The 24,299-nt window shown below is 40.0% G+C and overlaps 1 protein-coding gene across 1 annotated transcript in view; it reads left to right on the forward strand.

The window, feature by feature from the left end:
- The window catches only part of C13H4orf45 (chromosome 13 C4orf45 homolog), a 102,856-nt gene that overhangs the window by 12,707 nt on the left and 65,850 nt on the right, over positions 1 to 24,299 (forward strand). The window contains exon 3 of the mRNA XM_049852804.1: positions 3,921 to 4,153. Within this exon, the coding sequence (XP_049708761.1) occupies positions 3,921 to 4,153 (233 nt within the window). The remainder of the gene's footprint in view (positions 1 to 3,920; positions 4,154 to 24,299) is intronic.

The following is a 24,299-nucleotide window of genomic DNA, read 5'->3' on the forward strand; positions in this document are numbered from 1 at the left end:
TTGCTATTGTGAATAGCATGGCAATGAACATGAGTGTGCATATGTCTGTTGTGTTTTAGCTCTTATTTCTGTAGGATGTATGCCCAGGAGTAGGATTGCTGGATCATATGGTGCTTCCGTTTCTAGTTTTTTAAGGAAGCATCATATTGTTTTTCATAGTGGTTGTACCATTTTGCATTCCCAACAGCAGTGTAAGATAGTTCGGATCTCCCCACAGCCTCACCAGCGTTTACTACATTTTGATTTTTTTTTTTTTTTGTCAGTGCTGTTATTGCTGACATGAGAAGGCATCTCATTGTAGTTTTGATTTGCCTTTCTCTAATGGCTAATGGGAGCCCTGGTCATGCAGTAGTTAAGAGCTTGGCTGCTAACCAAAAGGTCAGCAGTTCAAATCCACCAGATGCTCTTTGGAAGCCCCATGAGGCAGTTCTACTTTGTCCTATAAGATCGCTATGAGTTGGAATAGACTCAACGGCAATGGGTTTGGTTTGCTTTGGAATGGCTAATGATTGCAAGCATCTTTTCATGCGTTTGTTAGCCACCTGAATACCTTCTTCGGTGAAGTATCTGTTCATGTCTTTTGCCCAGTTTTTAATTGGATTGTTTGTCTTTTTGTTATTGAGGTGTTAAAGTTTTCTACAAATTTTAGAGATTAGAACCTTGCTGGATATGTTGTAGCCAATTTTTTTTCCCCAGTCTGTGGGTTCTCCTTTTACTCTTTTGAAGAAGTCTTTTGATGAGCATAAATGTTTAATTTTTAGGAGATCCCAGTTGTCTAGTTTATCTTCTGCTTTTGTGCATTTTTTGTTATGTTTGGTATTCTATTTATGCTGTATATTAGGGCCCTTAGCATTCTTTTTGTTTTTTCTCACATAATCTTTATAGTTTTAGGTTTGACATTTAGGTCTTTGATCCATTTGGAGTTAGTTTTTGTGTACGGTGAGATGGATATCCAGTTTTGCCAGCACCATTTGTTAAAGAGGATTTCTCTTCTCCATTTAATGGACTTTTACCGTTTGTGGAAGATCAGCTGCCCATAGGTGGATGGATGTACTTCTGAGTTCTCAATTCTGTTCCACTGGTCTATGTGTCTGTCACTATACCAGTACCAGGCTAATCTGACTACTGTGGCTTTATAGTAGGTTCTGAGATTGGCGAGTATGAGGCCTCCAACTTTGTTCTTCTTCTTTAATAATGCTTTACTTATCTGGGGCTTCTTTTTTTCCATATAAATTTAGTGACTAGTTTTTCCATCTCATTAAAGAACATTGTTGGAATTTGCATTGTATTTGTTGATTACCTTGGGTAGTACTGACATTTTCACAATGTTAGGGTTCTTATCTCTGAGCATGGTTTGTTTTTCCATTTATTTACCTCTCTTTTGGTTTCTTGCAGTAGCATTTTGTGGTTTTCTTTGTATAAGTCTGTGACATTCCTAGTTAGATTTATTCCTAAGTATTTTATCTTTTGGGGGGCTATGGTAAATGGTATTATTTTCCTGATTTTCCTGTCAGAGTTCTCTTTGTTAGTGTAGACAAATCCAACTGATTTTTGTACAGAGTGGGTAACTTTAAACAAAAGAAATTTCTCATCTCACAGTTTTGGAGACTAGATGTCCACAGCAACATGTCAGCCAGGCCGTGTTCCCTCAAGACATTAAGGGAAGATCATTTTTGTCTCCCCAAATTTCCAATAGCCCCAAGGGTTCCTTGGTGTGTAGATCCATCTTCATATGGCCATCCTTCTTCTGTCTATCTCTCTGTGTCTCTGCTCTTTTCTAAGGACTCCACTCAGATTAGATTAGGACCTAGCATATTCTAGTATGACTTTACCTTTAACTGATCACATCTTCAAAGGCCCTATTTTCAAACAAGTTCACATTTACATGTACCAGGGAGTTAAGACATCATCATATCTTTGGGGGAGACATTATTCAACCCATTATACTCTCTAAAACTGTATGTGACCCAGATGTCCAGTAATGGCTCTTTAAAAAAATTTATTGCAGTCTACAGAGTGACTAAGGAGCTAGCTGTGGATATACATCTGCTCTCACATTTATAGCAATACATGGCGATGACAAAACTTTAAAGGGGGTCAATATTTCCTCAAAATCTATCAATCAATGTCTGGAGGATGTGAATATGTGATCCAGGACAGAAAAAAAGATTCATGTTTAAAGAAGCTAAGGAGAAAAAAGAAGAAGTTAGGGAAACACTGGGTTACATAATTGTAAATAGGTTTATTTACCACTGAACCTCCTAGACCTTTTAATTCGCTTACATATACTGTGAATATCTAAAAGGTAAATATACGAGCAGTGTCCCAAATGTATTTGACCGTGTAGCACACGCCTCCCATCCCCTAAATTCATGGTGCGCTCAGGCAAGCAGCATTTGATGAAACACATTTGGGGCATCACTGGTCTAAATATACACTGAAATTCCAGCAAGACTAAGACAGGTCTTCCAAAGTACACACTATTTAGAGAAGACTGAAAAATTCTCCTTACGACAGGAGATGTGTAGATGAGACCTCATCACCTGTCATACTGAGAGAGAAAACAGTTTTTCATGCTTGAACATTTGCTACTTAACCAAAGTAGTCACACCCAGGTGAAAACCTGAAGCAAACCTGAGCGATGGTGATTAGGAAGTTGTGAGAACACCTGCCAAAACTGTGTTTAAAGAGCAAGGTCTCCTGTTTTCAACCTCCTTGGAAAGCTTAGAGTCCTTTTCTGAGGCAAGGACCTGTTACCATGTAGACCGCTCCATCAGAGTAGCTGGTCAGTGCGGCAGGGGCAAGCAGGTCAAAGCCCTAGCCCATCTGTGCTCTCAGCAAATACTGGGGTCCCTGCTCCAAGAGCAGGATGAAGGTGGTCACAGGGCCAGAAGGGGCCCAGGTGACACCATGAAAAGAGCACAGCTCTGCCTCCAAGATCTTTGGCCATAGTTTGGTAACAGGAATCACATTCTTCCTTTGTGTCCCCAATCTACCATACAGTCCTGCACGTTCGGGTTTTGCCACCTTTGAAACTCTTCCTGAACCAGGAGTTTTATTGTTTATTTTTAATCAGAACCATTCTTCCAGAAAGTCTTTGCTCCCCTTCATTTTCACATCATCAGTTTTATTTTGCTTGTTTCACTCACTTCTAGGAAATACCCGAAGTTTGGCCATCTTCTATCTTAAGCTGCCTTCTCACCTGACAGTCTTCTCCATTTTCCAATGGCTTCTAGTACATTTTGGGAGTTTCTCATTCTAGACTTTATTTATCTAGATAAAACAGTCCAATGGCTGAAGCCCTACACCCTGCCAATGTGGCACGAGGGTGGATTTCAGTGTCCACAACACATCTGCCTTAAGATGATTACAAACAAAGCAGTTTAATGTTGCAAGGGAGAGGCCAACCTCTGAGGCAGCCTGCCTGGCTATGAAGAACCTGTTAGCTGTGACTCTGGGCAAGTAACCAATCTTTTGTGCCTCATTTTCCTGATCTATAAACTGGGGAAAATACTACCTAGCTCACTTGGTTATTATAAGGGTTAATTGAATTAACACATCTTAAATGCTTACAACAGCACCTAGAACACAGTAAAAGAACAAAACAAAACAATCAAACCCATCAAACCAGCTGCCGTGACCTCGACCCTGACTCGAGGCCAGCCCGTGTATTTCAGAGCAGAAATGTGCTCCCTAGGGTTTTTAATAGCTGATTTTTTGGAAGCAGATCACCAGGCCTTTCTTCTGAGACATTTGTGGGTAGATTCAAACTTAGCAGCCTACTGTGGTACATGTTTGCACAGCCAAGGGACACCTAAAGCTCATTAAGTACCATATAATCATTAAATAGCTGTTATTATTTCCACCGTTAAAATAACAAAAACATCTTAGAATAATTACCTTTTTTTTCTCTTTCTAAGGCCCAGATTATATAAAGGATCACCTACCTAAAATTCATCAGCACTCTTCTTACATAGGAGAAAAGCGTCCGGTATCAGAAAAAACTGGAGATCTCAGATATTTATGGAGGCCCGACCCAAACAGAGGCTTAGCAGCAAAATATAAACACAACTATGTTGGTGAAATTGGTTGGGGAATACCTGAGTATGATTTTATCAACAAATCAAATATCGAGTCTGGCTTTCACATCAAGGTATTGCTCTTACATTTATGCTTTTCATAGTACGTTGTTTTCTAATTTAATTCTTCGTGAATTTTCTTCCATTGGAAACATCATATGCTTGATCTGCCATTGAGAAGTAATAAAAATTTATTTTTACAGAATGATAAACGTGCAAATAAATGTACCTGCTACCACAATTCCTTATGAGCCCCTCTAATGTACAAGGGAAGAGATATGCAGAAAGGAAGCCGCGGATAACCCAAAAGCGTTCATCTTCGACTTTGGAACACATTCAGATTCAAACTTATGCTGAGACATTCACACAGCTTTCCCTCATCTGAGCACTGCCTTGTGCGTGGATGGTGTGAAAGAAGAAGCCGGTGCTGGACACAATTCACAGAGCTAAAAACGAACGAGTCACAGTTCCTCAAAATCTACTGTGGTGATAATGTCTTGCAGTGGGTAATCCAGGATAAGTAGCTAGTGGCTTCTCAGAAACCTTATTTTATTTCGTTTTGGTGATGTGGCTGCAGGCATGAGCCCATACAGTCTCCCCTGGAGCAGAAGAGAGCACAAGTGATTTTAGAAGTAAAATCTGAAAATTCAGGTATTATTTTCTAAGCAGGCTTTTGCGTTATTGGGAAATCGAGAACGTATCTATTACACAGTAATCTGATTTCCTCAAGCCTTATAAGGTAAAAAAAAAAAAAAAGGTTAACAAAAAGAAAGGTATTTGCTGGCCCAATCTGAGGCAGGCAGGGCCATGGTGGCTCAGTGTTAGAATTCTTGCCTTCCATGCAGGAGACTTGGTTCCATTCCTGGCCAGCGTACCTCATGCGCAGCCATCTGTTGGTGGAGGCTTGCGTGTTGCTGTGATGCTCAACAGATTTCCGCAGAGCTTCCAGACGAAGATGGACTAGAAGGAAGGGCCTGGCAATCTACTTCTGAAAATCAGTCTATGAAAACCCTATTGATCACAGCAACTGATTTTGGAGATGGCACAAGACCAGGCAGCGTTTCCTTCCCTTGTACAAGGGGTCATTCTAAGTTGAGTTGACTGAGCAACAGCTAACAATAACATCGGTAACAATAACCTGTGGCAGTAAAGAAGAGTAGTTGGGAACTCAATCTTTGAAGTCAGGCTGATGCAGCTTCAAATCCTGACTCTGGTTCAGGTCGAGCTCTGTGACGGTGGGTTTACCTCACTATGCTTCTGTTTTCCTCTCTTCCACAAGGCAGTGCTCAGAGTGCCTGCTTCACAGGGTCATTCGCATCTCTATCCTGCTTCTGCAGCTGCTAGCTGTGTGTGGCCTTGGGCAAGTGCCTTAACCTCAAACTTGGTTTCTTTATTATGAAATATTAGTATCTACCTTACTGAGCTGTTGTGAACACTAACCAGTTAACACTTGTAAAGTGTTGGGAACAGGTCTGACACATAACAAGGGCTATATGTGTTTAGCATCATTATTGTCACCTCTTGAAGATTAGAAATGGAAACACAAAGGACACACTAAGCACGATGCCTGGCACATGGTTGACATCCAAACTGTGATTATTAGTGTTGTGGCTGTTGCATTTGATGTTATTCAGTGTCAATTAAACAGAAAGAACTATGTCGTTCTTAAACTGTGTCCTATGACTCTTAGGGCATTAAAGATGAAGATCAGAACTTTGACTAAATATTAAACTGGCCACGAGCACGAAGAGTGCAGCTTGAGAGTAAGGCAGCTGGTTTTAATAGAGTCAAGAACTTTTCCTGCTTTGTTGCTTCTCGTTGGTGACACCCGGCCTCTGTGGACAGCCCTCAATCTGTCTGACCATCTTGAGTGTGTATAGCTTCTCTTCTTTCTTCATCTTTAACTTAACGACATATTTTTCTGCTCCAACGAAGTGAAATCAAGCGTTCCTGGGTCTTTGAAAACAGGTAGGAATCTAACAGACATGATGGCAGCGAGTTAGCTTTCCAAGAAGGTGTTTATGCAGCTTCTTTTGTGAGCAATTCACAGACTGCTTTACGTCACTGCTCTGCTCGGCTCTGCTCGGGAACAGGTCCTCTCTGTCTCCGAGGGGCTAAGTGGGAGCTGTCCGATGGTTTTCTTCCCACGCTGCGGCACACTCAGAGCTTGGTCTTTTTTGGCACACACTGCAAGGGATACTGCTCATTAGCTATGCCCTTTCTTGGCCCCTTGGTCCTGGCATTTTGAGAGTAATTGTTTCCAAAGATCTACCTGCCTCTGTTAGCTTTCGCCCACAATGCTGAAAGGGTTACTTTAACCTGGAGCTTTATGATGACAACAGAAAGATTCACTGAGAATGACTAGGCGTATCTGCAATGAAGCACATACAATTTACGTAGGTTAAGGCCTACACTGGATTGTGTTGGAGTCCCTGGGTGATGCAATCTATTAAGCGCTAAACTACTAACTGAAAGGTTGGAGGTTCAAACTCACCCAGAGGTACCACCTCATGCTTCCAAAAGGTCACAGCCTTGAAAACCTATGGAGTGCTGTTCTACTCTGCACACATAGAGTCTCAATGATTCCCACTGGACAGCAACCTTTTTTTTTTTTTTGGCTTGTTTGTTTGTTTTGAAGGCTTGGATTTCAGCCCCAGGACTGCTTATCTCCCCTTCCACATCCAAGGCACACCACCCTTTCTATACCCAAGGCAGATCACAGTGTTCTTTTTTGAATCTAGACTCAGACTTTGATTCTTATTGACCCAGTGCTTCAGGCACCCACTTCTGATCAACTGGACTTGACACATGACTTAACACTTGAACATGCACATGCTCACACATGCATGCAAGTGTGTGCAAATACACACACCCCAGGCATACAAACATGTGCCTGATTACAAATGATATGCAGTAGTGCCCCTTCATCTGTGGGAGATACGCTCTGAGACACCCTGCGAATGCCTGAAACCGCAGATAGTACCGAACCCTATAGATGCTACAAGCTGTCCTGTACATACATATACCTATGATAACGTTCAATTTATAAATTAGGCACAGTAAGAGGTTAACAATAATAATAACAACAATAATAAAATAGAGCAATTATAACAACATACTGTAATAGAAGTTATGTGAATGATGGAGCAGGATGGCCTCAGATTTCATCATGCTACATGTTTATTTAACATTCTTGATACTTGATTGACCGTGAGTAACTGAAACCACAGAAGATGAAACTGTGGCTGGAGGGGGGCTACTGTACATATCTGGCATTAACTTGTGCCCATTCTCACTAGAGCTCTTATAAATTCCTCGTTGTTGCTGTTAGCTGCCATCTAGTTGCCCCTGACTCGTGATGAGCCCATGCTCAGTGAAACAAAATGCTTCCTAGTTCTGCATCATCCTCGTGATTGCGTGTAGATCAGCTGGTTGTGATCATAGGGCCAATTACTGTAATTTAGGGAAAGATCTCCTCAATCTACTTTCTGTTCTTCTGGTTCCTTGTCTTTCACTGGACCTCTTCCTCAATCCTCACTCTTCCTTATCCTGTGATGGTCCAAATCAAGATGGCCACTTCTTTGTTTCAGTCTAACTTTAGAGTGTGTCTTACTGGAATTGCTCAGAACTTAGATTTTAAGCACAAACTTAGATTTTAAGTGTGTACTGGATTTTTACAGACCCAACACCTGCTGTTCCTAGTTTACTGCTCTAAGGTTTGTCTGAGGTTGGCAGCTAAGGAAGCCCAGGCACCTCCGATAGACTCTTAGTAAAATGCCTGGAGCAGCTGCTTCTTACCTGGGATTGCTACCCCCAATATGGGGCACCGGGAGGGTTTTGTAGATCATCTGGCTTTTGAAAGGAAGACAATATCTTCCAGGCTAAATGTCACCTGAAAAATCTTCCCCTGCATTGGAGAGGTCAGTAAAAATCACGGTATCGGGTTTCATTTCTGGATATTCTGTGGTGAGCCAGTTCCTACTCACTTTTATGCAGGCTAGAATGCCATAATAATACACGCGTATATAAGCCAGGAATGATCACAGCTGTTGTTATCATCTCAGATGTAAGAGCAGCACATTTTTTTTTTCTTTTTTAATTTTGTCTCTGCTAAACTATAAACATTGTTTATATGAGTGAGTCCTTTGGTTTCAACCCAGTGCTACACTAAGTAGCTTTTCTCACTGCATCTTAGCTGGTCATGCCTCCTCTTCCCTGGCCTTTTTTTAATCCAAACTTCGACAGGGTCACCTGGCTTCCTGATGCCCCTTTTCTGCTCTTGCATTCTGACTGCACTCTGATTTAAGTCTTTTGGTTTCCCCACAAAAAGAATGCTATAATGGACTTGAGGACTGACTCTTCATAGGTGTGATCCCCAAAATAATATTAAATCAGTTATCATAATGTGTATTATGACCAGTACATTATGCAGTACAACAATTTTAAAAGTCTATAAGGCAGTAAGGAGAACTACAGCAACCCAGCAATATTTTTATATTTTATGCAAAATAAGATACTAAAAACCAAAATTTTCAAGGCTTTGAAATTTCTACCTCATATTTTACTGTAACAAATTCCAGTGTCATGAAATACAGAGGGCTTCTTTGTGACTATTTTAAGGACATTTGAATAGATTTCTGATGGGATATTGAGTTTCTTGATGGCTGTCAAATAAATTGGTCCAAGGTTGTTTATTATATTAGGCATTTTCCTCAGTATGAATTTACTTAGAGAAAGAAAACATAAAAAGAGCTACCGTTGGAGAGATGGAGCCAACATGGCTCTATAGACAGAAGCATCCATGCTGTCCCTCTGCAGCAAAGAGCCAAAAAACTAAGTAAAACAGATATAAGTGTCAATCCTAGAATCCTAAGCATCAAAAGAAGGGATAAAGAACAGATCACACCCTGAATGGAAGAAGAAACTGAATGAAAACAGAGAATGAGGAGAGATATGGGGTGGAGGTCCTGTGCCAACTGACATGGCACGGCTTAACCATCTTGGAGGACAGTCAAGGACCCTGGACAAGGAGTATAGGAAGGCAACTCCATAGAGCTCCCAACAGGAGACAGGGCACCTGGTAACCAGGAAAACACACTTTCCCACCCCTCACCCTTATGCCCCGTATGCCGCCCTCAGCTCTTCCTGACAGGCCACACTGTGCCACTCGGCTAGGGCACTACCAGCCTGCTGTCAACCTGGATCTGCCCCATACCCACCCGTTGACTCCTGTCTTACCATTTTTTCCTTTTCTTCCTTTTTTTTCTCCCTCCCACCTAACACCATACAGCAACCCCACTCCTTCCTATCAGGCAACACTGTGCCACTTGGCTAGAGCCATCACCCCAGGTTCACCCTGTTCCCACTAGCCAGGAACCTTTGTGCCATTTTTCTCCTTTCTTCCTTTTCTTTCTCCCTGCCATTTAGCTCCATATGACTCCTCAACCCCCCTTGCACTGGTCCACCAGCTACCCCTTTCTTTCCTCTCCCTTTCTTTTCTTTTTTATTCCCTATACTTAGCCCTGTACACCACTCCCCCTTTCTGCTGGCCCTCAGGGTGCCACCACAGCTAGAGCATCCTTGACTCAGGCCCACTGCCCTACCCAGCTTGCCCTGCCCCTCCTCTGTTGCCACTTAAACAGCTGCTGAACAGAGGGAAATGATCCCATACCACCCCATCTCCAATACCTCCACCTCTCTGGTGTGGGGCTGTGAATGCTTTCACACCACTGGATCAACACCAGAAGGCAGACAGCAGCCATCCAGTCCACCCTCACCCACCTGACCAAACCAGTGTACAGCAAAGCAGACTCACCCTGCTTGCTGTTGCCCTGCCCACCAGGACAAGTTGATGAGAGCTATTGGGCCCATGACAAGCAAGTAGCAAAGTATGTCTGGCCTGCCTGCCCTGACATATCAAAACAAAACAAAGAAGCAAGAAGAAACAAATGAACACACAATCAATAAATACAAAAATAATACTTCAAAGTCTGAGAGACAGCAGACAATATCAAAACACATAAAAGCACAGGACAAGATGACTCCAGCAAGTGACCAAAATAAAGAAATATGACCTTCTGGTAGAAGAAAAGACAGTGGAATTCTCTCATATGGAATTCAAAAGACTAATATTTAGGGCTCTCCAGGGAATTAGGGAAAAGATCAAGGAAAACACAGACAAAACCAAGGAAAAAATAGACAAAATCATGGAAAACATGGACAAAAACCAATGAAAAATCAGCAAAAATCAAGGAAAACACAGAGAAATCAATAGAAGAATTCAGGAAAATAACACAAGAACAAAATGTCAAAATAGATAAACTGTTAGAAATCATACAAAAATAGCAACTAGAAATCCAAAAGATAAATAGCAAAATTTTGAAAACGGACAAATCGATGGAGGGTTTTAGGAGCAAATTTGAAACAATGGGAAGACAGAATCAGCGAGGTTGAAGACAAATCCATGGACATCACTTTGCTTATGGAAAAATCAGAGAACAATAAAGAAAAATGAAGAGAGTCTAAGAATTATGTGGGATACAGTCAAGAGCAAAAATTCGCATGTGATCAGAGTTCCAAAAAACGGGGAGTAAACTGAAAACACAGAGAAGATTGTTGAAGATTTGCTGGCAGAAAATGTCCCAAATATCACAAAAGACGAAAAGCTGACCATTCAAGAAACTCAATGAACCTCTTAAAGGATAGACTTCAAAAGAAAGTCACCAAGGCATATTGTAATCATACTTGCCGAAACCAAAGACAAAGAAAGAACCCAGGGAGCAACTCGGGAAAAACAAAAAGTCATTTACAAGGGGAAAAAAATAAGATTAAACTCTGATTACTCCACAGAAACTATACAGGCAAGAAGGTAATGGAATGACATACATAAAATCTTGAAAGAAAAAAACTGCCAACCAAGAATAATATATCCTGAAATTTTTTCTCTCAAATACAATGATGAAATTAGGAGATTTCCAGATGAATGGAATTGTAAAAACTAAACCAAATTTTAGAGAACTGTTAAAGGGAGTCTTTTGGTTAGAGAATCAACATCGGACTATAGCCAGAGTCTGGAACACAAGACAGCATTGAAAAAACATATATAGCCACATATAAACCTAGGCAAAGAATTCTCAATAATAAAACAAAGCTAAAAGACTAATATGGAAACAGAGATGTCAATCTGTAAATGATGACAAAGTCAAAACAATAAAAGGGGAGTAAATGATGTAAGTACAGAACTTTCAAATGGAGAAGATGTCAAGGAACTTTCAAATAATAAAAGACTGATTCACACTTAGGAAGATAAGAGTAAATTTCAAGGTAAGTACAAAGAAAGTTAACAAATCTACTCATCAGAATAAAAAAGAAGGAGAACATAAAGAATGACTAAACATAAAATCTATAAAAATGAAAGAAAAGAAAACCCACAGAAAAAGTAATTCCACACTGGACAGTAAAAGGGACAAAGAAAATGTCAGCACCACAAAATCAACAAACCATTGACCAAACTGACAAAAAAAAAAAAAAAAGAAAAAAAAAAAACAGGAGAGGAAGCAAATAAGACAAATAAGAAGATGGGGGATGTTACAACAGACACAACTGAAATGAAAAGAATCATAACAGAATACTATGAAAAATTATACTCCAACCAATTTGAAAACCAAAGGAAATGGACAAATTTCTGGAAACACACTACCAATCAAAATTAACACAAACTGAGAAAACCTGAACACACCCATAGCAAGAGAAGAGATTGAAGAGGTAATAAAAAAAAAATTTCCAACAAAAAAAGCCCTGAACGGATGGCTTCATTGGAGAATTCTATCAAATATTCAGAGAATACCTCACACCAATACTGCTCAAACTATTTCAGAGCATAGAAAAGGAAGGAATACTCCCAGATTTATTCTATGAAGCCAGCATAACCCTGATACCAAAGCCAGGTAAAGACACCACAATAAAAAAAGAAAGAAAGAAAATTACAGCTCAATATCTCTCATGAATATAGTTGCAAAAATTCTTAACAAAATTCTAGCCAATAGAATTTGGCCTCATATCAAAAAAAACAAAAATACACCATGACCAAGTGGAATTCATATCAGGCATGCAAGGATGGTTCAACATTAGAAAATGAATCAATGTAATCCACCACATAAATAGAACAAAAGAAAAGAATCACATGATCATCTCAAACAACACAGAAGAGGCATTTGATAAAGTGCAACACCCATTCATGGTAAAAAATCTCAGTAAAATAGAAACAGAAGGAAAATTCTTCAACACAATAAAGGGCATCTATACAAAACCAGGAAACCATGGTGGCATAGCGGTTAAGAGCTACAGCTGCTAACCAAAAGGTTGGCAGTTCAAATCCACCAAGTGCTTCTTGGAAACCCTATGGGGCAGTTCTACTCTGTCTTATAGGGTCACTAGGAGTCAGAATTGACTTGTTAACAGTGGGTTTTTGTTTTTTGATACAAAACCAACAGCCAATATCATTCACTACAGAAAGAGACTGGAAGTATTTCCCATGAAAACAAGATCAAGACAAGGTTGTCTTTCATCACCACTTCTATTTCACATTGTGCTGGGAGTCCTAACTAGAGCAATGAGGCAAGAAAACGAAATAAAGGGCATTCTAATTGGGAAGGAAGAAGTAAAACTATTCCTATTCACCGATAATATGATCCTATATGCACAGAACCACAAAGATACCACAAGAAAACTGCTGAAATTAATAGATTCAGCAGAGTAGCAACATACCAGATTAACATACAAAGATCAGTTGGATTCCTATACAATAACTATGAGAACTTCAAAAAGCAAATCAGGAAAACAATACCATTTATAATAGCTCTAAAAAGATTAAAAAAAAAAAATCTTAGGAATAAACCTAACTGGGATGTAATAGACCTATACAAAGAAAACTGCAGAACACTATTGTAAGAAACCAAAAGAGACCTACATAAATGGAAAAACGTACCATGTTCATGGATAGGAAGACTCAACATTGTGAAAATGTCAATCCTACCCAAAGCGATCTACACATATAATGCAATCCTGATCCAAATACAACAACATTCTTTATGGAGATGAAAACACTACCAACTTTTTTTGAAAGGAAAGAGGCCCTGAATAAGCAAAACATTATTGAGGAAAAAGAACTAAGTAGGAGGCTTCACACTACCTGATCTCAGAACCTGTTATAAATCCAGGGTAGTCAAAACAGCCTAGTAGTTGTACAATGACAGACACATAGACCAATGGAACAGAATCAAGAACCCAGATGTAAATCCATCCACCCATGGTCAGCTAATCTTTGACAAAGGACCAAAGCCCATTAAGTGGGGAAAGCACAGTCGTTTATGTGTGTGTGTGATTTTGCTATGTGTTGTGAATCCTACCTCTGTGATGCCCATAAAGCAGGATTAGAGGCAGTTACATTAATGAGCCAGGATGCAATCTACAAGACTAGGTTGTATCTTGAATCAATCTCTTTTTATTTACGTATTTATTTTTATTTTACTTTAGATGAAGGTTTACAGAACAAACTAGCTTCTCGTTAAACAGTACATACATTGTTTTATGACATTGGTTAACAACATCATGACATGTCGACACTCTCCCTTCTCGACCTTGTGTTCCCTATTACTAGCTTTCCGGTCCCCTCCTACCTTCTAGTCTTTGCCTCTAGGCTGGTGTGGTCCTTTAGTCTCCTTTTGTTTTATGAGCCTGTCTAATCTTTGGCTAAAGGGTGAACCTCGGGAGTGACTTCATTACTGAGCTAAAAGGGTGTCCAGGGATCATACTCTCAAGGTTTCTCCAGCCTCTGTCAGGCCAATAAATCTGGTCTTTTTTTGTGAGTTAGAATTTTGTTCTACATTTTTCTCCTGCTCTGTCCGGGACCCTCTACTGCAAGCCCTCTCAGAGCAGTCAGTGGTGGTAGCTAGGCACCATCTAGTTGTACTGGACTCAGCCTGGTAGAGGCCATGGTAGTTGAGGTCCTTTAGTCCTTTGGACTAATCTTTTCCTTGTATCTTTAGCTTTCTTCATTCTACCTTGCTTCCGAAGGGGCGAGACCAGTGGAATATCTTAGACGGCTGCTCACAGGCTTTTAAGACCCCAGATGCTACTCACCAAAATAGAATGTAGAACATTTTCTTTATAAACTGTTTTGCCAATTGAGCTAGATGTTCCCCAAGGCCATGGTCCCCACAGCCCTCAGCCCAGCAATTCAGCCCCTCAGGGAGTTTGGATGTGTCTCTGGACCTCCATGACCTTGCCTTGTGCAAGTTTTGCTGGCTTCCCCAGAGAGACAGTCTTTTTAACAAATGGTGCTGGCAAAACTGGATGTCCATCTATAAAAAAATGAAATAGGACCCACACTTCACACCATACACAAAAACTAACTTGAAGTGGATCAAAGACCTAAATTTGAAACCTAAAATTATAAAGATTATGGAAGAAGAATTAGGAAGAACACTAGAAGCCCTAGTACATGGCATAAACTTCATACAAACCATAACTAACAACGCAGAAATACCAGAAGATAAACTAGATAACTGGGAGCTACTGAAAATTAAATAGTTATGCTCATCAAAAGGCTTCAGGAAAAGATTTAAAAGAAAAACTACAGACTGGGAATGAAATTTTTGGTTAGAACATATCTGACAAGGGTCTAATCTCTAGAGAAAACTGTCACCTCAACAACAAAAAAACAAATAATCCATTTATAAAATAGGCAAAGGATATGAACAAACACTTCACCAAAGAAGACATTCAGGTGGCTAATAGACCCATGAGGAAATGCTCGAGATCATTAGCCATTAGAAAAATGCAAGTCAAAACCTTGACATTACTGGCACTAATCAAAAAAACAGAAAATAACTAATGTTGGAGAAGTTGCCGGGAGATTGAAACTCTTTTCCACTGCTGGTGGGAATACAAAATGGTATAACCACTATGGAAAATGATACGATGCCTCCTTAAAAAACTGGAAAATAGAAATACCATCAAAACCAAAAAACTGAACCCAGTGCCATCAAGTCGATTCCTACTCATAGCAACCCTATAGGACAGAGCAGAACTGCCCCATAGAGTTTCTAAGGAGTGCCTGGCAGATTCAAACTGCTGACCCTTTGGTTAGCAGCCGTAGCAGTTAACCACTACACCACCAGGGTTCCCAGAAATACCATAGGATTCAGTAATCTCACCCCTAGGAATATATCCTAGAGAAATAAGAGCTGTCACACAAATAGACATAAGCACACCATGTTCATTGCAGCATTATTCACTCTAACAAAAGGATGGAAACAACCTAAGTGCCCACCAACAGGTGAATGGATAAACAAATTATGGTACATACCTACAATTGAATACTACGCAATGATAAGGAACAATGATGAATCCAAAAAACATCTCACAAGATGGATAAATCTGGACGGCATATGCTGACTGAAATAAGTCAATCACAAAAGGACAAATGTCGTATGAGACCACTATTATAAAAACTCAAAAAATGTTTACACACAGGAAAAAAAAAACTTTGATGGTTAGGAGGGAGGGAAGGGGTGGGGAGGCAAAACCACTAACTAGATAGTAGATAAGTGTTAACTTTGATAAAGGGAAAGACAATACACAATATAGGGGAAGTCATCACAATTTGACCAAGGGCAAGCCATAGAAGCTTCCTAGACACATCCAAACACCTTGAGAGACCAAGTTACTGGGGCTGAGGGCTGGCAACCATGGTCACAGGGAACATCAAGGCCAACTGATGCAACATAGTTCATAAAGAAAATGTTCTACATTCTACTTTGGTGAGTAGTGTCTGGGGTCTTAAAAGCTTGTGAGCAGCCATCTAAAATACATCTGTTGTCATCATCACGTTGGAGCAAAGGAGAAGGAAGAAAACCAAAGATATAAGGGAAATATTAGTCCACCACCCATGGCTCTGACAGGGATCACAATAGAAGGTTCTGGACAAAAAGGGAGAAAAATGTAGAACAAAGTTGAAATTCACAAAAAAGGACCAAACTAACTGGTCTGACAGAGTGGAGGGACACCCAAAACTACAGCCCCCAAACACCTCGCTAACTCAGAACTGAAGACACTCCCAAAGTTTATGTTTTAGCCAAAGATTAGACAGGCCTGTAAGACAAACAATAACACACGTGAGGAACATGCTTCTTGGTTCAATCAAGTATAGAAGACCAAATGGGCAACACCTGCCCAAAAGCAAAGATGAAAAGGCAAGAAGAGGCAGGAAACCTGGACAAATGGACCCAGGGAATCCAGGGTGGATCCAGGGTGGAAAGAGTGAGAGTGCTGATGCATTATGGGGATTGCATCTGATGTCACAAAACAATTTGTGTATAAATTTTTGAATGAGAAACTTATTTGCACTGTGAACTTTCACCTAAAACACACACACACACAAGCTACCATTGACTGTTTATTATGTAAGGGAGATACTGTGATTATCTCTATTTTACAGATGAAGAAACTGAGGTAGCAACACTTGAAGTTAGTTGCCTGAGGCAGCACAGCTAATGAATGGTGGAGTTAGGTTTTCAGTGCAGGCCAAGTGAATTCAGAACTTAGGGGGCACACAGGGCACATGAGAGGAAATGAGAATTAGGTCAGGTCAGAAGGTTAGATTGGAACCACTGTGGCCAGTGACCATCTGTGTTATCATTTTTCTGTAAGGTGGGGTCTGCCTGGAGTCCATTCTATTTGCCTTCTGTTATAAAGCTCGCATCCCTTTTTCCAAGGCTGTCTCAATTTTCTCCCAGTTTCCCACTGCGCATCGTTTGCACACAATATACTGCATGTATAATATTTGAATGAACCATTAGCACGTGCCTCCCACACACTTGATATAACAACAAATGGCTTGGTAATAATTATTTTCGAAGTTTTATTTGCTAAGCACTTTATAATCTTCCAGGAGTCCGTGGATAGTGCAGACAGTTAACACGCTCAACTGCTACCCAAAGGTTTATCAGGCTGAGTCCAGAAAGAGGTGTCTCAGAAGAACGGCTTGGTGATCTAGTTCCCGAAAATCAGCCATTGAAGACCCTGTGTGTGGACATTGTTGAATTGGTGTATATTTTCACTGCAATTAAAAAAAAAAGACTGAGCTAAAAAGAAAACACCATGGAGCCCACTTCTACTCTGACATACATGAGGTTGCCATGAGTCAGAATCAACTAGGTGAAACTGGCTTATAGTCACTCAAAATGTACAGTCAAACACAGTCTCTGGAATGACGGGATAATAAGAGAAGACAGTGAGGTACCACGAAGCTGCCCCTTCTTTCCTTGTCCCAGCCTTACCCCGTGCGTCCTTCCAGGCTGTCCACTCTCACCCAAGAGTTCCCTCCTCTCTTTCAAATTTGCCTGCAGAAACAGTATTGCCAATGTGGCATCGTTAAGCATGGAAACCATCAAGCACATGCCTGGGGTTTTTTCACCCCAAATTTTCTGGTTGACTTAGGTTCATTTAGGGGAAGTACAAATAGCCTCCAATTTTGGGGCTCATTAAAATTCCTAGGATCTCACAACCCTAACCTCCAGATGTTGTTATCAATACAGAAGATTAAAAAATAAATAAATAAATAAGGCTCCCATTTTCAACCCAGTTATAAAAGCAAAATACAAAATAGCTTTTCTAAAATTAGACATGTCTTTGGATTGAGGCAGTTTTTCCCAGATGGATGCGTGTTTAGTTCTCACTTCATACTTCTTATAGTTATTTGCATCCTAACAATTTGTGGTTTAATATAAAAATAGTTACATTAGCACCTTTCATTTGTTGAGTGCTGTATAAAGTGATACACTTTATGATACCACGGGAAGCCTTTGTAAGGGAGAGCCACATGCTGCCCATCTGTGAGGGAGAAGAAACACTGGTGAAGGAGGCCAAATAACTCTCCTTTTTCTTGAAAAAAAAAAAAAAACAACAAAAAACACCATTAGCCTCCATCTACACAGATGTTATATTTTCCCCATTTCACAAGGTTTAACTTTATAGGATTCCTCAAATAAATTGAAGGAAATAATATCCTCATAAAATCTTACTGTGTCTGAATTTCCAGAAAATGAACTTCATGTTTGATTCTCCCTTTATCTTACAGACCATGAAACTAAGGAAGGCACGCATCACTGATTTTCACTGTGTTCGAGGATCCCTGGTGGGGCAGTGGTTAAGCATGTTGCTGCTAATTGAAAGGCCGGAGGTTCAAACTCACCAGCCATTCCTCAGGAGAAAGATTACGGCCTTGGAAACTCTATAGGGCACTTCTACTCTGTCCTATAGGGTCCCTATCAATCAGAATAGACTCGATGGCAATGTTTTGGGAATTACCTGCCAGGAAAATTCTCTGGATGGTGCAATTAAGTGATACTAATTGAAAGGTAAAAAGCCCTAGTGGCACAGTGGTTAAGTGCTTGGCTGCTAACCAAAAGGTCTGCAGTTCAAATCCCACCAGCTGTTTCATGAGAGAAAGATGTGGCAGTCTGCTCCTGTAAAGATTACAGTCTTGGAAACCCTATGGGGGCCGTTCTACTCCATCCTGTAGGGTCACTATGAGTGGGAATCGACTTGACAGCAGTGGACGCTGTGTTCACAGCCGTTCCACGAAGAATGCTCCGTTTGAAATAGGGAGTGTCTCTGTTGCTAGCTAGCACCGTACCATCTCCACATTCTAATGGCAGCCCAGCCTCAGACCAGCCGGCTTCTCAGCTAAACAGGACTTTCTCTTTTTCAGGTGACTTTATAGACAAAAATTGAAAAATTGGGAGAAAAAAAAACAAAAAAAGGACACATCGTAATGTTCAGTTTTAGCTAGGATGTGGAAGTGTCGGGGAGAGAAAAAGAGCCCAGTGTAATTTAAAGACTGGTGAGCAATTTTATCTGTCAATTAAGGAATGCTAAAAATCTACCATAACCCATTGTCATTGATGTATCACTTGATATAACATCTCAAGTATGTGCCTAAGTATAAACAGCACTCTTAAAAAAGATTTAGCCTTTTAAAATTAGCAATTAAGTGTGTGCAATAGGTTTTCAACAAATATTATTTGATGATTATCGGGACATACAAAGCTGAGAAAAGACTGCATGAATTAGAACAGACCAAAGAAATCAAACAAGTTCCGATCCTGGTGACCCAGTGTTTTGCAGAGTGTAACCGTGCCCCGTAGGGTTTTCAAAGCTGTGACCTTGTGGTAGTAGATCACCAGACTTTCTTCTGAGACACCTCTGGGTGGGTCTGAACCACCTACTCAGTTTGTAGTTGAGTGTTTAGTCATTTGTGCCACCCAGAGACTCTTATAAATTAGAATGTTGTTATGTGCTGTCGATTTGGTTCAACTCCTAGTGACCCTATGGACAACAGAATGAACCGCTGCCGATCCCACGCCATCCCCACAATCGTTGTTATGCTTAAGCCCACCTTTGCAGCCACTGTGTCAATCCGTCTCGTTGAGGGTCTTCCTCTTTTTTGCTGACCCTTCTCTTTACCAAGCATGATGTCCTTCTCCAGGGACTGGTTCCTCCTAAACATGTCCAAAGGACGTGAGACGAAGTCTCGCCATCTTTGCTTCTAAGGAGCATTCTGGTTGTACTTCTTCCAAGACACATTTGTTCATTCTTTTGGCAGTCCGTAGTATATTTAATATTCTTTGCCAACACCACAATTGAAAGGTGTCAATTCTTCTTCACTTTTTCTTATTCATTGTCCAGCTTTCACATGTATTTAAGGTGATTGAAAACACCATGGCTTGGATCAGATGCTCCTTAGTCTTCAAGGTGACATCTTTGCTTTTCAACACTTTGAAGAGGTCTTTTGCGGCAGATTTGCCTAGTGAAATGTGTCTTTTGATTTCTTGACTACTCCTTCCATGAGTGTTGATTGTGGATCCTAGTAAAATCAAATCCTTGACAACTTCAATCTTTTCTCTGTTTATCATAATGTTGCTTATTGGTCCAGTTGTGAGGATTTTTGTCTTCTTCATGTTGAGGTGTAATCCATATTGAAGGCAGTGGTCTTTGATCTTCATCAGTAAGTGCTTCAAGTCCTTTTCACTCAGCAAGCAAGGTTGTATCATCTGTACATCACAGGTGGTTATTAAGTCTTCCTCCAATCTTGATGCCTCATTCTTCATATAGTCCAGCTTCTCAGATTATTTCCTCAGCATACAGATTGAATACGTATGGTGAAAAGATGCAACCCCGACTCATGCCTTTCTGACTTTAAACCACACAGTCTGTTGAAACCACTGTCTGTTCATCTATGTACAGGCTCCTCATGAGCAAAATTATGGGTTGTAGAATTCCCATTCTCTGAAATGTTATCCATAATTTGTTACGATCCACACAGTCGAATGCATTTGCATAGTCGATAAAACACAGGTTAACATCTTCCTGGTATTCTCTGCTTTCAGCCGGGACCCATCAGACGTCACCGAGGACATCCCTGGCCCAAGCCCTCTTCTGAACCCAGCTTGTCTTTCTGGTAGTTCTCTGCAGATACACTGCTGCAGTTGCTTTTGAATGATCTTAGCAAAATTTTACTTGTGTGTGATATTAATGATATTGTTTGATAATTTCTGCATCTTGTTGGTTCATCTTTCTTAGGAATAGGCATAAAGGTGGATCTCTTCCAGTCAGTTGGCTAGGTAGCTATCTTCCAAATTTCTTGGCATAGACTAATGAGCCCTTCCAGTGCTGCATCTGTTTGTTGAAACACCTCAGTTTGTATTCTGTCAGTTCCTGGAGCCTTGTTTTTCCCCAATGCCTTCAGTGCAGCTTGGACTTCCTCCTTCAGTACTGTCGGTTCCTGTTGATATGCTACCTCTTGAAATGGTTGAATGTTGACCAATTCTTTTTGGTACAGTAACTCTGTGTATTCCTTCCATATTCTTTTGATGCTTTCTGAGTCATTCAGTATTTTCCCCATAGAATCCTTCAATATTGCAACTTGAGGCTTGAATTTTTTCTTCTATTCTTCCATCTTGAGTAATGCCAACCGCGTTCTTCCTTTTTGGTTTTCTAATTCTAGATCTTTGCACCTGTCATAATACTTTGTCTTCTCGAGCACCCTTTGAAATCTTCTGTTCAGCTCTTTTACTTCATTATTTCTTCCATTTACTTTAGCCACTAGATGTTCAAGAACAATTTTCAGAGTCTCTTCTGACATCCATTTTGGTCTTTTCTTTCCTGTCTTTTTAATGATCTCCTGCTTTCTTCATGTATGACATCCTTGATTTCATTCCACAGCTCATCTGGTCTTTGGTCGTTGGTGTTCAACACGTCAAATCTATTCTTCAGATAGTCTCTAAATTCAGGTGGGTTGTACTCAAGGACGTACTTTGGCTCTCGTGAACTTGTTCTAATTTTCTTTAGTTTCAACTTGAACTTGCGTATGGGCAATTGACTGTCTGTACCACAGTTGGCCCCTGGCCTAGTTCTGACTGATGATATCGTCTACATTATTTCTTTCCACAGATGTAGTCAATTTGATTCCATCCAGCAAGGTCCACATGTATAGTTGCAGTTTATGTTGTTGAAAAAAGGTATTTGAAATGAAGAAGCCATTGGTCTTGCAAAATTCTATCATGCGATCTTGGACATTGTTTCTATCACCGAGGTCATATTTTCTAACTACCGACCCTTCTTTGTTTCCAATTTTCTCATTCCGATCACCAATAACTATCAGTGCATCCTGATTGCATATTCAATCCATTTCAGACTGCAGAAGTTGGTAAAAATCCTCAATTTCTTCATATTTGACCTTAGTGATTGGTGCATAAACTTGATTAATAGTCATATTAACTAGTCTTCCTTGTAGGCCTATGGATATTATCATATCACTGATAGCACTGTACTTCAGGATAGATCTTGAAATGTTCTTTTTGATTGTGAATGCAACGCCATTCCTTTTCAAGTTGTCATTCCCAGCAGAGTAGACCATACAATTGTCCAATTCAAAATGACCAATATCAGTCCATTTCAACTCACTAATGCCTAGGATATCAAGGTTTATGCATTCCATTTCATTTTTGATGATTTCCAATTTTCCTAGATTCATACTTCATACATTCTGGGTTCCAATTAGTAATGGATGTTTGCAGTTGCTTCTTCTCATTTCGAGTTGTGCCATGTCAACAAACGAAGGTCCCAAAAGCTTGACTCCATCCACGTCATTAAAGTCAACTCTACTTTGAGGAGGCAACTCTTCCCCAGTTGAATTTTGAGTGTCTTCCAACCTGAGGGACTCATCTTCTGGCACTATATCAGACACTATTCTACTGCTATTCATAAGGTTTTCACTGGCTAATTTTTTTTTTTTTTTTTTTTTTTTGGAAGTAGACCAGCAGGTCCTTCTTCCTAGCTTGTCTTAATTTGGAGGCTGAGCTGAAACCTGTCTGCCATGGGTGACAGTGCTAGTGGTAATGAGGTCCCTCTCTGCTGGATTCTGTCTTTTATATCTCAAAAGAAATTGACTGAAGATACAACCTAATCCTGTAGTTTGAGCCCTGCCTCATTAGCATAATTGTCTCTAATCCTGCCTCTTTAATGTCATAGAGATAGGATTTACAACACATAGGAAAATCACATCAAATCACAAAATGGACAATCACACAATACTGGGAATCATGGCCTAGCCAAGTTGACATATGTTTTGGGGGGGATGCAGTTCAATCCAGAACAGGGTGAAAATCTTAAATCATTATAAATTTAGGATTATAGTATTCACTACTATTGATATATAGCATTTCCGGAGTACCTCAGCTATGTTGATGAAAGTATATACACTGCATAGCAAAGGAGACTAGAAATTTGAAGATACCTGTCTTTTTCCATAATTGATCTTAGGATGTTAAGGAACTTTAACTGAGCAAGTTGAAACAATCATTAAATATAGGTGGCCTTGCTATGTGGTCCCAGCTCTGCCTCTAGACAGAAAGGAAATGGATATTAAAATAAATACTTTAGGAATCCACTGTGAGCTCCTTCAGTTGGAGAAGAATTCAAGGAAATTTTCTTTGTTGCTGCTGTTGAAGTTTTTAGTGCAATTATTGTCAATAGTACATAGTATGAAATCTAGGAAAATTGGAAAGTGTCAAAAATGAAATGGAATGCATAAAAATCCCAATATCCTAGGCATTAGTGAGCTGAAATGGACTGGTATGGGCCATTTTTAATCAGATAATCATGTGGGCTACTATACCGGGAATGACAAATTGAAAAATTTTTTTTTTTTTTTCACCATTAGTCGGAACAGACTCAACAGTGCCTAACAATAACAACATCGTCAATAATTGTACTCTGTAGTCCTAGCCACATTCCAAATGGTTTTAAACTGCTTAATGTCTGAGATCTGTTTTATTTCACTTTGTGCTGACAACATCAACCCCACTACCCCACTCACCACCTCTAGTGCTTAGTTTGGGGTATTATTGTTAAAAAAAAATGGCTGTCAAATAGACTCCTGGTCATAGCGACCCCACTTGTACAGAGTAGAACTGCTCCATGGGTTTTTAAGGCTATGATCTTTTGGAAGCAGATCACGGGGCCTGTCTTCCAAGGCGTCTCTGGGTGGGTTTGAACTGCCAACTGTTCTGCTTGCGGTTGAAGGCTTAATCATTTGGGACACCCAGGGACTCCGCTTGGGGTGAATGATTATCAATAAATGATGAGTGAATGAACAAATGAAAGGGCATAATTAATAACTATCAGCCTACTGTAAACTATAGTTTAGGACTGGGAGTCAGGCAGATCATAGCTGAGATCCTGCTTTTATCATTTAGAGTGATAAATTTAAATTCTCTAAGCCTTAGTTGCTGTTCCCGTAAGGTAGGAAAAATACAACTGACTACCTCATAAGTTTGTTGTGATGATTAACTAAAATGATGTATTTAAAGCACTTGGCACAGTGTCTATACACTGCTTAAGGAAGTATTATCACAAATTGTGTTGTGAACATTGTAAGCATCATTCTACTCTCTTGAAAGTGTATCTTGCATATATTATCAATAAGATGCAATTTCTCTTGAGTTTACAAAAAATCTATCTGCATTATTTTTTGGCAGATGTTTGTTAAAATGTACAGATGAACTTTTAAGTGTGCTTTAGATTTTTTTTTAGATTAGGAATTATACTCTGAGTTTAAACATAACAATGGATGTGAGGATGGCGCAGGACCAGGCA

This window comes from Elephas maximus, chromosome 13 (genome assembly GCF_024166365.1).
Source record: "Elephas maximus indicus isolate mEleMax1 chromosome 13, mEleMax1 primary haplotype, whole genome shotgun sequence".
NCBI lineage: Eukaryota > Metazoa > Chordata > Mammalia > Proboscidea > Elephantidae > Elephas > Elephas maximus.